Below are 16,075 nucleotides of genomic sequence, written 5' to 3' on the forward strand. Positions count from 1 at the left end.
AAGCTTTCGTAAACTGCTTAGATTCCCTGGCAGAATAAATGAGGCTAAAGGAAAGCACTTATTTTCCCTGACAGGAAAAAGGCAAGAAAGGCGCAGGATTTCTACTTTACCTACGTAGAGACAATCAAAGTTGAACAACTAGAACTTAGTATTCACAAGGCATTATGACTAGTGGCTATTTACAAGGTCCTAGACTATCCAGCCCTCGCTCCTACCTGGCTTTATTTCATATCACCCTCTCCTCGCTCACCTCTTCTGGTCATACTGGTCACCTTTTACAAAGCTCATCATCTTTGCACAGGCTATGTGTCTGCCTGGGATGGCCAGGCTAAATCCAGGACTTCACTCAAATATTTCTCCCTCAGAGTGGCTCACTCTGCTCTTGAATCTAAATGAGAAGCACCTCCAGACCCCCACTATTTGTTATTGTCTCTGCAGCACATTGTTTTTCCTGCACACTCCTCACAATTTGTAATTTCACTTCTACCTGTGTGTTGACTGAATGTCTGCCTTTCCTGTGAGACTGGAGGCTTCAAGGGGGACAAGAACCCTGTCTCTTTCGTTCACCTGGTGTACCCAGCACAGCGTAGATGAGATGCTTTATTTATTGAGTAAATGAAGGAGGGCAGCTTCAGGGCCTGGATGACAAGTGTGGTAGAAGGCTCTTCTCCCCACTTCTGCATGAAAGCAACCACCACTCTGGCTGAATCACAAGAAGCCCCCTGGGACCTTCTGGAAGCAGCATCCCTGAGGTGAGCACTCAGGCCCTCATGGTGGCTGGTGACATTGGTGACGCTTCTTCAAGAGTCTCTTGAGCAGGGAACAAGTGGGAGCCAATGAGCCTGCCACATGGTAACCAGCACTAACAGAGAGATTTAAGAACCCCTGGGATACATTCCTTTGAGGCTCCCAGTAATATCCCAGAGGAATATCTGTTATTATTGGCTAAGAACTATTTAGTCTGCAGACATCTGAACTGCATGGATATTTCAGGGTACGCCAACAAGCCTGAGCTGTTCTTGAGCTGTTCTATTTAATTATTGCAAATTAATCATGTAAAGCCACTGTTCAGAGTTCTTTCAAGTGAAGAATTCTGTATTTATGATGTTAAAAAAAAAATCCATCCTGAACAAAAAAATCAATTTCTCATCTCCATTCCTCACCTAATGACAATTTTCACAAGCACTAAATTAAAAAGCCAACTTTTCATCTTTTTGTTTTTTGTTAAAACTCCAAGTGTTTTTATTTTTTAAATTATTTATTTATTGGCTGCGTTGGGTCTTCATTGCTGTGCGTGCCCTTCCTCTAGTTGTGGAGAGCGGGGGTTACTCTTCATTGCGGTGCACGGGCTTCTCAGAGCGCAGGCTCAGTAGTTGTGGCGCACGGGCTTACTTGCTCCACAGCATGTGGGATCTTCCCAGACCAGGGATCGAACCCGTGTCCCCTGCATTGGCAGGCGGATTCTAAACCACTGCGCCACCAGGAAAAGTCCCCAACTTTTCAGTTTTAAAGAAATCCTTAGAGCTTCAGTCTACTGTGCCAGGGCCAAGAATCCCATGAGTCAGATAACCTTTGGCATTTTTATGCTTCCCAAGAGTTGTGCTGTCCAAACCATGTCCTCTCACCTGTATTCTACCTTTCTGTTAGATATCAGATTTCCAGTGTATGCCATTCTCACCTTATCAATCAGTTCCACTGACAGCTGCAAGAATTAGAGGCCAAACAGTGAGAAGTCTGTGTGAGGAATGAACAGTCAGCTCACAGGGGAGGAAAGCAAGGCTACTGCCTAAGCCATTTGGAAGTCTTTCCTGTCCTTCTGGCCCTGCATATCACAGACAGATTAGAAAGTGCAGAGACCTGGCAGGAGAATTCTGACCCCAGATCCATCCCTCCAATGAAGAAAAGGATCGCAAGCACACTGAGTTTCTAAAGACCCGGCTAACAATCACAGACTGGTAAGGAGGCTCAAAATCTATTATAAATTAGACCTCCTGGGGGCCTATTACTGAAAAGATGCTTTGAATTTGGTGTTCTTCTTTCAAGTAACAATCCTTTCATGGCTGACCAAGTTCCCTAAGGGTGAAGATTAAGGCATTCATCTTTGCCTATTAAAAAATTAGGCAAAAAATTTAAAAAAAACACCAAAACCTGTCTGCCAGGTCCAATGGACAGCCTCTTCTTCACTTTCTGCCATAGTGTACTCTGGCCAGAAGGGGCATGGAGCCAGGCCCGCGGTTTACACCCATGGCTATTCAAATGATATCCTGACTACAGATTCCTGTTGGGTGGTTCTATAGCTCATCAGACATGGGCATGTGTCACAGTCTATTAGAACGTGACCAATCGAGGCCTCTCCTTGTTTTAAATGAATCTGGGGTGAAACATTCTTAGACACCTTTTGGATGCTAAATGTAAGTAGTGCAGGATTAAGAAGAAGGTATTCTTAAGAGTCAGCAGGAAGGAACTCTTTGTTTTAGAAAAATGGTAACCAAATACAAGATATAGGATCAAGGTTAAGAGCGTAATTGGATCTGAAGCCAAAAATAAAATGATAATAAGCCCACATTTCATCAAAAATGTTGACCTAATTTTCTTTCTTGGCTTTAAAATGTTCTTGATTGGATATACAAGTTTATTTTCTGTTATAGAAGAAATTAGGAGGCAGTGACTTTTTTTTTTTTTACTAACAGTAAAAAATGCAGCAGAGAGATTTGGCTTGGTATTAAGAGATCTGCTTGTCAATCTACTAACAAGCACAACTAAGAATCTACTTATATCTGCAATATTGTACTATTGATGGAATAGTTAAAATTCACATGGGCCAGAGATTTCTGAAGTGGGTACACACACACACACACACACACACACACAGACGACTACAGCCCAAAACAGATCAATCTACTAATGAAATAGGCTGTTCAGCCAAAGAGCCATTTCCTTTAAATCCTACATACTTGGTAGCGTTAGAAAAATATATAATATCAGAAAAACTAGGTTTCCTACACCAGATTAAACCTACTTTACTTCCACCAGAAAGACATTCTCAGTACAAGTAGGGGTCGGTATTTGGGGTTTATTGTAATACTATAGTTAGAAAGTTTGGCTGGATTGAATGTAATCCTCAGGCGTATCGGATTCTAGACTTACAAGACAGATCAACATAAATTAAAACGGGACAATTTAAAGTAATTGAAAAAAGCAAGACTCTGACAGTGGATATCTAAAACTAATCCACTAGCAAGCTCTTGTTTCACTTAAGTGAAATTAAACACAGATTTTAACTGGAGTCTATCTTTATCAGTGGTTTTAAAGAGGATCCACAACTCCTAACTAAATAAAAAGTGACAAAGTTAATTAGAAAATCAGAGCTTACAGTGTGGTCTACTGATGTACTGATTCATAATCATGTGATACAGAAACTGAGAACACCTTTGGGGGAAATTACAGATTTTATGCTTTTTAGAACTTCCTGGAAATAACCTTTGACCACATTTTGAAAGGTAATTTTGAATCACCCCCACACCCCCCAAATCAGATGTCTTTGTAAACAATAAGTCTGCCAACCCTTATCAGGATAGTCAATCATTTTCCATTGGAATCTGCAGATAAGTAAGCAGAGCGGGTGGCTAAGGCTGGCAGTGGGTTCAATCATAGGAGTAGGCAGCTTCTTTCAGGGTTCTGATTTGGTTTGCTAGGAAATCTTTCCTTATGTTTAATTTCCTTGAATTTTGGGGGACAGGAGGAGTATGGTCAAAAAGACTATAAAAATGATACTTTGTTAAACAAAAACTGTAGTTTACTTCAGTCTATCTGTCTTCCTGTTGCACTTAAACAAACTTAAAAAATATATTAACTTTTAGGCCTGTGACCAAATTAATGCTGAGTGTGTGTATGTGTACATGCTTGCTCTTTGCATACTTATTCAGGCCTGGCTCCCAGCGTTCGACAGAGCAAACAGCTCTTTAAATATTTAAACAGCAAAACTGTGATTCTACCACCTTTCCAAAGAGTACAAATGCTGAATGAGATGGTCAGTCATCTAATGCATGGTACATTTTTTATATATATTAGATGGTCCAGCCTATCACTTGTAAATATTTTAAAATAATTTCTGTATACTATTTTTTCATATTAAAATTAAAAATAAATTTTCCTACTTAGGCATTAATACCTCAATAAGGATTTTTTTTTTTTTTTTTTTTTGCGGTACGCGGGCCTCTCACTGTTGGGGCCTCTCCCGTTGTGGAGCACAGGCTCCGGACGCGCAGGCTCAGCAGCCATGGCTCACGGGCCCAGCCGCTCCGCGGCATGTGGGATCCTCCCGGACCGGGGCACGAACCCGTAACCCCTGCATGAGCAGGCGGACTCTCAACCACTGCACCACCAGGGAAGCCCTCAATAAGGATTTTTTAAAGAAAAAATGGTATTTGGAAAACCAGGAGCAATGAGCTACAATCAAATGGGCAGTGGCACATTTTTGAAAATGGTAACCCTGTGCCATATCAAACTGTTCAACATTTATTTCTAGTAAATATATACAAGGAAAGTAGTTCTCCCAAGCCACTTATATTCCCTAATTCCCTAGTCTATTAAACTTAACATACAGACAACTTTTAATCAGGAATCACTCGACTGTATTTATTGACATCATTTAACTAACACTAAGCCTGTCTAAACCCAGGAAGGGCTTACTGAATTTTCTTCCTTTTTCAAATTATCTGTCACCATTTAAAAATCATAGTACAGTTGCTTAATAGAGACACTATTTTTTAATGAAAGTTTTCCTTCATTGAATTTCAACATCAATAAACATCACAGCATAATCACTGAACTGAATGTAAGAGAGAATATGTTCACTCTTTTCCAAGACTTGCATTGTAAAAGTGCACGGCTGCTCAATAAATCCTGGATCTCTCACAACAGACTTAAATATCCCTGGCTATAGCTGGGGGAACAAAGCACTTCACACATCCAACCGTACGCTCATGATCGAGCAAATATTCTGTAGCTTGTGTACTTTGGAGCCTAAAGATACGTTGCCATTGTAGAGAAACATAAAAGGTGAAGGCCACCTGGAGGATCTACCGCACCCCAAGCAATAACAGTAGTTTTAATAAAACTGTAATGACTCATTATGGTAAAAATTTACACCGATGAGGCTCCTCCACGCATCCACACCCTTTATACACACACAGTTCTTCAAAGTGAACTGGCACAGTTTTAAAAGAGACTCCTAGAGGGAGAAGAGAATCAAGGCAGAAAAACAAAGGAGATTAGTGAGATTGAAAAGGAGATACCGATGATAAAATGAGCTAAAACAGTCTCCAAAGGTTACCACAAGCAGAACTGAAGAAGTAGCCACAAAATTCTACTGTGTTTAAGAATCACCTGGGATGCTTGTTAAAAATGCAAATTTCCACCCTCTATGCCCAAGACTCCAGATTCCGTAACTCTAGGCTGGAATCAAGAAATGTGCATTTTAAATACATACCCAAGGTAAGATTCTGATGCAGGCCATCTCACAGTCTATACTTCTGAGACAACCCCAGCAAGCACTGGAAGACAGAAGGCCTTCGAGACCAACCACATTTCCTACCCAAGAGGCAAGACTCAAGTCATGTGAAAAGTCAATTCTTAAGAAAGAGATAAAGAAGGGGAAGGTGGGCAGAGAGAGACAGACAGACAGACAGAGAGAGAGAGAGAGAGAGAGAGAGAGAGAGAGAAATCATTCATGGTGAATTACTCTTCAGTTTTGAGAGGGTGCAATAGTATTTGTGTTGCCCAGGTCATCAATTCATGAACTATTCCAGTGTTAAATTTCCCAAATGGAATTAAAATTATTCATTGATCCATAAGCATATTGAAATGCCTATGTGTGGCAAGGATGGTAGAGATTCAAAAAAATAGAAAACAGGCCTTGCCCTAAAGGTGCACTCAACCTCCTCACAAAGAGAAGGTGGGCGCCAGGAGCAGAGAAGGATGAAAGACACATGTTGCTAAAGGTAAAAATAGTTCTCTGGTGTTCAGGACAAGAAAAACCTGTCCTCTAGATTTCGTTAGGGAGGGGGTGAGCATCAGAGAAGGCTTCCTGGAAGTGGCATTTACAGTGAATCTTTGAGGGCAGACAGGTTTTGAAAAGGATTCTCCGTGTGCAGGAAAACAGCATGCCAGGGACATAAGAAGAATGTCCGTAAGTCCACTGAGAGAGCTTATGGGAATATATATCGCTAATATTAGCTTCCAGGGCAATGCTAACTAGTTACCTAGGCACAAAATCCCTCAAAGGAAAATTGTACAAATAAATGCAGAAACAGAGCTCCCTTCTCAGGACACAGAAATTCCAACATCTGGTTCTCAACCCACTTAAAGGAAAAAAAAAAAAAAAAAGACATATGTTACAAAGCCAGGAAACGGTGGTGTAAAAACCCAGCAAAGAGCAGTCAGGAGGCACCTTCTCAAAAGGCAGCTGCCAAGCGGCTCCCTCTCCCACATTCACTCACTGTCAAATCTTGGACCCTGGATCGGGCCTTGGAGACTGAAGGAGAAGAGGTAACCTGCTAGCTTAACACACGCATCAGCGTTCCTTCTACTGCTGAGGTCCTAACACTCATTCAACAGAGACTCAAAAGTATCACGTAGCATAAGGCGTGAAGAGAATTCAGAACTTTTGCTTTCTTTCCTACATGAGTTTGTTTTTAATTTTCTCTCCTCTCTGCTCCTACTGCTGAGAAAACTTCTGATGGGCTGTTTCTGAACTAGGAGGCAAAGGGACCAAGTATCTCTGCTGCCTTACTGAGGGTCCCTCTTTGAAACAACTGGATCAAGGACTCACATCTGGTCTCTTTGTCAGCCATCCCAGCAAGGCAAGAGAAGCAAATTCATACATGCATCAGGTTCTGCATCTTGCAAAGTTAACTTACTTTTTAAACCAACACCCACCCAGGAGGCCTTGTCATTCTTAGCTCTGATTTACACAAGGCCTAGATACATTTTCTGTTTCTTGCCTAAGGTAGTGCTGCATTGAAGCACAACTGAGGTGGGTTTATGAATTCAGTCTACAAATGCTGCAATTAATTTCTGTGCTGCTCTGCTTGTGCGAGAAAGCAATCACTCCATGTCACTAAACTGCTCCTTCAGTCTAAATTCTGCTTTGTGAAGGTTGGCACTAAAGGCAGATTACCCTGAAGCTGGATACTGAAAATTCTTTTGTAACGTTATGTTTGCCACATTATAGTAAAAGTCATAACACTCACTGCACCATAACATATACCATTGCTTTATTCAGTTTTTTTATATTGCCCTAAGCATTTACTCTGATTCAAGAGGAAATTCTGGTGGGGGAAAAAAAGGATTTTTTAATCTATTTAAATGTTAGCTGTTTTATATTATGGAAACTGAAAAAATACACACACAAGAAATCACCCAGACCACTACGTGCCAATGTTCTCAAATGAACTGGACTATTCTTGGTGCAAACTTTTGTCAACTGAATGTATTTCATATTTGTGAAATGCCACTCGAATTCTGTACTCTTGAAAGCAAGATTCTTAAAATAATTGAACCCTATACTTAAAATAGCCTTCTTGAGAAAGTGTTAACAAGATATCTCTATATTTCAAGGTAGTATTTGTTTATCTCTAACAAGTTACTGAGTGGCTACTATATGAAATGTACAGTTTAGGGCACTGGGAAAATAGCACTTAACAAAACAAAAATCCTGACCTTCAAGAAACTTATGCTCAAGGGAAAATCCTATGTAGTTAAATAATGAATAAATGGAATATAGCCTATTAGATGGGGAGAGACTAGGTAAAGTACTTAAGGAAGGATGGGGGTAGAGAGTTGGGAGCGGGTTGCAATTCTAAGTAGGCCGGGCAGGGAAGGCCCCTTTGAGAGGCAGCATTTAAGCACTAGGAGATACCCAGGTGTACCTGGGGAAGGAGCATCCCAAGTATAAAAGCCAGTGTGGCTGGGGTGAAATGGGGAACAGGGAGAGCCAAAGAGAGGGAAGGGTCTGAGAAATGACAGGGGACAGACCATATAGAGGATTGTAAGCCACTGAGATGTGGGATGGAGAGCTATCAGAGTTTTATTTAAAGCATTAATGTGATCTTGCTCACATTTTTTTATTGAGATGTAATTCACATATCATAAAACTCACCCTTTTAAAGGGCACAATTCAGTGGTTTTTAGTATAGTCACAAGGTTGTACAACCATCACCACTTCTAATTCCAGAATGCTTTCAGCACTGCAGAGAGAAGCCCAAGACCCCTAAGCAGTCACTCCCCTTTTCCCTGTCCCTCTCAGGCCCTGGCAACCACTACTCTACATTCTGACTCTACAGATTTGCATATTGTGGTCATTTCATATACATGGAATCATAACATGTGTGGCCTTTGGTATCTGACTTATGTTTTACTTGTATCTCTCTGGCTGCTGTGATGAGAATAGGCTGAAAGGAGGCAAAGTCATAAGCAGGGAGACCAGTGACTAGATGAAGGCAATAATGCAACTGAGATGAGAGGGGTTTGAAACAGGATGGGAGATGGTGAATAATGGCTGGGTCTTGAGTACATTTAGATAGGCTGGATATTGACTATGAGAGAAAGAAAAGTCAAGGACAACTCCTAGGTTTTGGGCTTATGCACCTGAAAAGATGGAGCTGACATCAACTTAGGGTACAAGGCTGCTGGAGGGGCAGATCGGGAGGAAAAACAGAGGCTGGTTCTTGGAGATGTTAATTAAACCTGGGATAGTGATTAGCCTTCCATGTGAAGATGCCAAAAAGAGAGCTGAATATATGAGTCTGGAATTCAAAGGATAGGTCTGTGCTGGAGATATAAATGTGGGAGTTAGAGAGTGGAAGGCATTAATACCATGAAACCAGATGGTATCACCAAGGATGTGAGTGACTAGAGAAAAGAGGAGAAATCCAGGGAAAGAGTCCCTGGACAGGTCAATATTTCTGGGTCTGAGAGATGAGGAGGAACCAACAAAAAAGACTAAGAAGGAAGCATAAATAAGGTGGGAGAACCAAGAGAGAATGGAGTCTTAAAAACCAAATGAAAACACTTATGGAGCAAGGCATTGTCCACTATGCCCAATGCTGCTGACAGGTCACTGAGAATTAACCACTGGATTTAGGAGCATGGCAGGCAGTCATTCACAGATCATGTATCTTCTCTCCTTCCATCTTGCTTACTCCACTCCGGCCACATCTATCTTTGCACTTGCCATTTTATCTACCAAGGGTGTGCCTTCCCCAGACATGGCTTTGGAAAAAATAGTCTGAGTGGAGTGAGGAAGTTGACAGTGGTAGGGCTTCCCTGGTGGCACAGTGGTTGAGAGTCCGCCTGCCGATGCAGGGGACACGGGTTCGTGCCCCAGTCCGGGAAGATCCCACATGCCAGGGAGCGGCTAGGCCCGTGAGCCATGGCTGCTGAGCCTGCGCGTCTGGAGCCTGTGCTCTGCAACGGGAGAGGCCACAACAGTGAGAGGCCCGCAAACCGCAAAAAAAAAAAAAAAAAAAAAAAGAGAGACAGTGGTAGAAGAAGAACTGAAGTCAGGGGCAATTCTTTTGAGGACTTTAGTTGCAAGGGGATGAAGAGAAGTAGCTGTAATGGGAGATGGAGTAAAGAGAGGGCTTTAGAATGGGAGACAAAAACATGTCCATGTGCTGGCGGGACAAATCTAGTAAAGAGGGAGGTAAGTGATGCAGGAGGGGCTAAGATGGGTTAGAGGGGACAGAATTAAACACATTTCATCTGTCAAATAGTCAACACTTAAAATATAAATCATCTACTGGTAAGGTAAGGGCAAGCTATTTTTTTTTTTCCAGGAGACACTGAAACCAGTTAAAATTATCTAGGTCCGTTCTTCAAGGCTAAAGATATTGGATTAATTGTACACAGAGTGTCAGGTTCAGGATTAGGCTCTGGGCTTGGAGTCACAAGATCCAAGTTCAGGGACTATGACAAGTTATAATAACCCAGAAACTTCTTTTGACCTCCCTTTTTTGTCCATAAAATACTGATTAAAACCTGTCCTCTCTACCTTATAGAATTGATGTGATGATCAAATGAAATATGCAGACATTGTAACTCTTAGGTGAGCTGTCCCTGTGAGGCATGGTCAGTACTGCTAGATAAGGAACAAGTGCACATGCTCACTCTAACTCCAACACTCTACACTTCAGCTCTAAGAAGGGGAAAAAGGCAAAATGAAAAATTTGGGGAAGAATAAATACAGCATAGAAAAACAGAAGTTTTCTAGTTATTTATTTATTTTTAATTTATTATTTTTTTTTTGCGGTACGCGGGCCTCTCACTGTTGTGGCCTCTCTCATTGCGGAGCACAGGCTCCGGACCTGCAGGCTCAGCGGCCATGACTCATGGGCCCAGACGCTCCTCAGCATGTGGGATCCTCCGGGACCGGGGCACGAACCCGCGTCCCCTGCATCGGCAGGCGGACTCTCAACCACTGCACCACCAGGGAAGCCCCAAGCTTTCTGGTTATTTAAGTCACACTCAATAAGTTGAACATGAATTATGCCTTAATTTCCACTTTCAAAAAACTCAACAATCCAAAATCCTCTAGCTTAGATTCAGCTGAGCCTGGAGCGAAAAAAGAAGTACACTAAATTTGACGGTAGGCCTGAAGCAAGATCATGCTTAAATACAGATGTGACCTGATACTTCTCCACGAATCTCTTTCATTCTTCCTGCGCCCTTACCCCCTGCCACGATGACCTCAAATCAAAAGACCATGTGGTCCTCAACTTTTTTGCCAAATAGGAGACATTAGTGGGCGTTTTAAAATTATTTTTTATTTGTTAATTAATTTTAAATTCTGGCTGCTTTGGGTATAGACCATAGCTCTCTTTAAGGAAAATATATCAATACCTTACAGGGTATCTTGATCTAGCCATTAACTTTTCTCCTTATTTCTTCAGGTAAACTAAGACACAGAGGTGTGTGCTCATTTTTTCAAATGAGAGAATCTATGTTTATCAACTGTTAACATAAAGAATTCTGAGATGGAACTTATTTATACAATAGATGCCAAAGTTGAATTGATCTTATTACTCAACTTCCCCTCACATTTGATCAGAAAACTGAGGGAAGAACTCAGCTGGCCATGGGACCTCACAAGGTTTTAAAGTAAAGTATGAAAGACAATATACAAGGAAATATATACACACACCTGTATGTCCATGTGCATGATGTATGTCACTTTCCTTTAAAATATGTCTCTATCTCTTTACACATGTACCACTTGGCAAAGGAAACAGAGCTCCCTTGTGAGGCCAATGTGTACACTTCATGTGTAATTAATCGGTAAAAGCTTACTTTTTTCTAATTACAAAGGTATCTTTGTATCTATATTTATGAATATTTGTATACCAATAACATATTAGATACTGACTCTTTAGTCAGAATTCCAATCTCCCGCTAAACCCCGTTACTCTTATTTACATAAAACAATTCACTTTATATATATATATATATATATATATATATATACACACACACATACACATACACATATGCATGCATGCATGCAGTACGCGGACCTCTCAGTGCTGTGGCCTCCCCAGTCGCGGAGCACAGGCTCCGGACGCACAGGCTCAGCGGCCATGGCTCACGGGCCCAGCTGCTCCGCGTCATGCGGGATCCTCCTGGACCAGGCCACGAACCCACGTCCCCTGCATTGGCAGGCGGACTCCCAACCACTGCGCCACCAGGGAAGCCCTATTTATTTATTTTTAAAATAAATTTATTTATTTATTTTTGGCTGCATTGGGTCTTTGTTGCTTCGCGCGGGCTTTCTCTAGTTGTGGCGAGTGGGGGCTACTCTTCGTTGCGGTGCGCGGCCTTCTCATTGCAGTGGCTTCTCTTGTTGCGGAGCACGGGCTCTAGGTATCCAGGCTTCAGCAGTTGTGGCCCGTGGACTCTAGAGCGCAGGCTCAGTAGTTGTGGTGCACGGGCTTAGTTGCTCCATGGCATGTGGGATCTTCCCGGACCAGGGCTTGAACCCGTGTCCCCTGCATTGGCAGGCGGATTCTCAACCACTGCACCACCAGGGAAGCCCAAACAATTCACTTTATAATGATGTATATTATAGAGCTTCTAAGAACAAACTATTCTGATGGGTAAGTATATCTGCCTCAAGCTCCCTCTTAGTGACACACTCCAGTATTATTGGGGAAGGATTTATTTCAAGTAAGTGATTTTTTTTTAAAGTTAAAACATATCATTTAAGGGGCCCAAGCTATTTCAAGGATTGGTTTTGATTTTAATATTTTTAAAGAAAGTTTTATCATAATACTATTATAGTGTTATTATAATTATATTATATGTAATTAACAATATAATGAACATAATGTCGTAATTAACATTAACTCATCCTTATTACTTAGGGTCATCATTACCAATATGCAGTAATAGGCTACATTATAAAATCTTCATAAACTCAGAATTTGCTGAAGAGTGTGGAGCCCTTCACCCTCACCCTAGGTAGAATCAGGCTATGCTTTTTCTTAGATGACACTGTCCGCCTCTTACAGCTTTTCTGCCTCGCTTGGCCAGCAGTCATTTCTTGCTCCTATCAGCATGCCTAGAGCTAGCAGGCTCCCCTATTTCCACGCAGCTTTTTCTTGATTCTAAAAGTAGTAGAAAGAGCCATGGTCTCAAAGTGTGGTGATTCTGCCACAACCCAGCTGCATGGCCCTGGACAAACCACTGAATCACTTTAGGAATTCGCTTCCTTGTCTACACAATGGTAGAACTGGCCTGAATGATCGTTAAGTCCTAGCCAACCTTAAAACTTTATAATGAATGAACCTTACTAAGAGCTAGGTAAAAGAATAGAGAAACTCAGACAAAGGACCTCAGAAGTTCCTGTACTTTGCTGCATGGAATTTATAGTATCTTGGGTTTGCTATGTCATGGACATTTCAGTCTTCTAGGTTCTTTGTTTTATCTCCAATAAGTGACATTCTGCATTGGATAAATCACGTCCAGACAAATGGGACAGAATTACATTAAGAGCTTTTGAAACAGGAAGTTAAATATGACTCTTAGATATACTTATTTCACATAAAAGATAAGAATTCAAGAAACTTTCAGAAATTCACAGAATTATTCCTTTATGAACTTTTGTTTCTAAGAGCATTTCCATTTGATGTATCAACAAAATGACACTACATGCATTAAAAAGTGACTTACCTATAACTACATCATGACCATCGACTAAGCCAGCAGAGAAGAGCTCCTGAGAAACGCCATCTGCTGTATCTGCCCAAACATGAAATGAAGGTGTATCAGTAACCATACAATAAAAACCAACAGTCCAGTAAAATGTAAAATATATATTATTCATTTAGAAAAATCATACATGTGTGTTTCAATTCAACAATTCAGATTCTATCAGGAGGAAAAATCAGAAGCAATGTGAAATACATTTGCCACGTACAATCTGCATCCTGCTCTTTATTCAACAGAAGTTTTACAAACTTATTGTTTCATTTTTGTTGAACCAAAAAACTATTACCCTTTGTCTACTATCTGAATTATTCTCAAATGCCCCTCTAGAAGTTAGCTCATAACTGTTCCCTATGAACACTGCTTTTCTTTCTTGCCAAGGTAAACACCAGCCACCATCAATCCTTTTCTATCATTAGTAGCTACTGAGTTAGAATTTATGGCAAAGGTTGAAGATGTAGCACTTGATACAACCTTATATTTGGTACAAACAGCCTATGAGCCTGTTGGACTATTAAGATGAGCTATTTAAATTTATGCTATTAAGAAAATCCTTTAACATGACATTGATCATTTGATAGCAACAGACTCATTCTCTTAGAAAATGTGGTTGGATAAAAGAATGTAGTTTCTCAATGATAAGTGACAGGAGTTAGCAATCTCATAAAGATGGGACTGAACAGGCTGTAGCAAGTGAATATAACTGAAATTACTTAATCGAGGTTATACACGAACACGATAATAGTAAGAAGTCTGTTTGAAGACTCTGTAAAGGGAAACTGATAAATTGCCATGTGCTCAAAGAACCGTTATGAACCCTATGTTTTCACAAGGGAGATGACATGGTCTCCATGGTGGCCTGATATACTCACAAATAGCCAATACTATAGCTGGATAAGAAGAAACTGGGAAAGCATAGCTCCTGAATCAAACAAGCACCTAAACTGAATTGCAGTTTGCTATGCCAAAGCCTGCCCTCAACACAGACTGGGTTTCCCTGCTTAGTCTGTGTTTCGCATGTGGTGATTATGTAAGTGGGCTCAAGTGTGTGTAGGGTGTGTATGCGTGTGTGTACCTGTATGACCACATAGTTGAAGGTACAATTATCTTTCACACTGGGCTTTAATGTGCTTATTAGCCCAGTGTCTGACTCATAGTAATTACTCAACAAATGGTAACTGATGATGATGAGGCAGCCAAAGGTCATGTGAAATGCTCTTTCTCCCTCTCATACATGGCCCTATTTCCTAAATCTCCAATAAAAATTTGAGAGCTGATATATATTCTTTGTACTTTCAGAGAAACTGTGGTATTCTATCATTTTATTCATTCAGTGAAATGGAATGAAGGAAATGGAAAAGAAAAACATAGGAATCTTACTAAACAATGAAATTCCATGAAAGGTGGGCTTATCTTGGGCTTTGTCCTTATTGTTACAAGTACAAGAAACACCTTATAAAATTCTCTCAGAGATAAAACCTCTCATAGCATGGAACCCAGGGTAGCATAATGAAAGGCTCTACTCTGAAAATGATGTAGCTTTAAAAGGTCGGCTAGAACATTCAGCCTCACAATCGCCATCTTCCTGGATGCCACTAGAAACTTCAGGAAAAGGAGCCTATTGAATTAAAGTGCCTGCCTCATAGACACCGGGCACAGAGTAGTCAGTGGTTACACTTCTGCTGACTGATCGTCTGTTAAAGCAACTGGATGTGTTACCACTATCTCTAAACTATCAGTAAGATCTTACACTTGAGTAAGGAGCTATAATCAAAGAAAGTAGTTGAAAATGGAATAATCAACAAAGTCACACTGAGGGCTAGCACTAAAGCAGTACGGAAGCAAATTAACGTGCCCAAATGATCAAAGTGTACAGCATCTCTGACTATTTTCAGGACTCTTGGGTACCAAATGAGTCATATTAAAATAGCAAAAGGGTTGTGCTGGTTGGTCAAAAATGGAAATATTCCTTGTGTGTGTGTGCCATTAAGCAGTTATTTTTCATGCATGTTAAGTAACATATCAGTAATAGTTTAGAACAAAAACTTGAAGGTAATTGGTAATTTATTTTTCTTTAAGCTGCTTGACATTCCTAATGTGTAAATGGGTTAAATAATCATAAATAATCACGTACGCTCTGCTTTCTAGATCATTACAGCAACATAGTAAACACAAAGGGCTTGCCCTCAAATGACGACAGAATATTTGATATGTTCATATTATACACTCAATGACGTGTATATTTATGTGTGTATACACCAGAGACATAGTACACATGGTATTATGCATAGATCGAGCGCAAAGAACATCTCAAATGCAGACAGCATCAGTAATCCCAGAGGTACAGTGATATAGCTATGGTGTTTCTGAAACTAAACGGCTGTGCTCGCTCCCCAGGGAAGGCCAGCTATCATCAGGAAGCCAGCACTATGGTTTCTGTCTGGGCAACAAAAGCAGAGACTCTGAATCTAACCATGGCAAATGAGGCTGCCAAAGCTAGCACAAAGGGCCAGGTAATGCTGATAAGGCCATCTTATCCCCAGCAATCCTCAACTCAGAAATTCATTTCTTTGGTACCTTTGAAATTAAAATTGATTCTTATTGCCACTGTCAATCTTAAACAATCAGATGAAAAAAAAACCCTTAAAATAAGAATTCTTTTACTTACTATACTTGAAACATTTATTATATAATTGCTAGATTTTATTACAGTATTGGCTGCTCAATATCTTTATATCATGACAAAACAGCTTTTTGATAACAGCAACCGGCAACCGTTCAATTTCACAGACTGACTCTAAATTGTCAAAGA

At 40.7% G+C, this 16,075-nt stretch overlaps 1 protein-coding gene across 1 annotated transcript in view; it reads right to left on the reverse strand.

Annotated features, from left to right (window-relative positions):
- Positions 1–16,075, reverse strand: part of STK39 (serine/threonine kinase 39) — a 324,305-nt gene that overhangs the window by 41,749 nt on the left and 266,481 nt on the right. The window contains exon 16 of the mRNA XM_082631371.1: positions 13,228–13,296. Coding sequence (XP_082487497.1) covers positions 13,228–13,296 — 69 coding nt within the window. The remainder of the gene's footprint in view (positions 1–13,227; positions 13,297–16,075) is intronic.

This window comes from Mesoplodon mirus (genome assembly GCF_964341445.2).
Source record: "Mesoplodon mirus genome assembly, chromosome: 8".
In the NCBI taxonomy this organism is placed as follows: Eukaryota; Metazoa; Chordata; class Mammalia; order Artiodactyla; family Ziphiidae; genus Mesoplodon; species Mesoplodon mirus.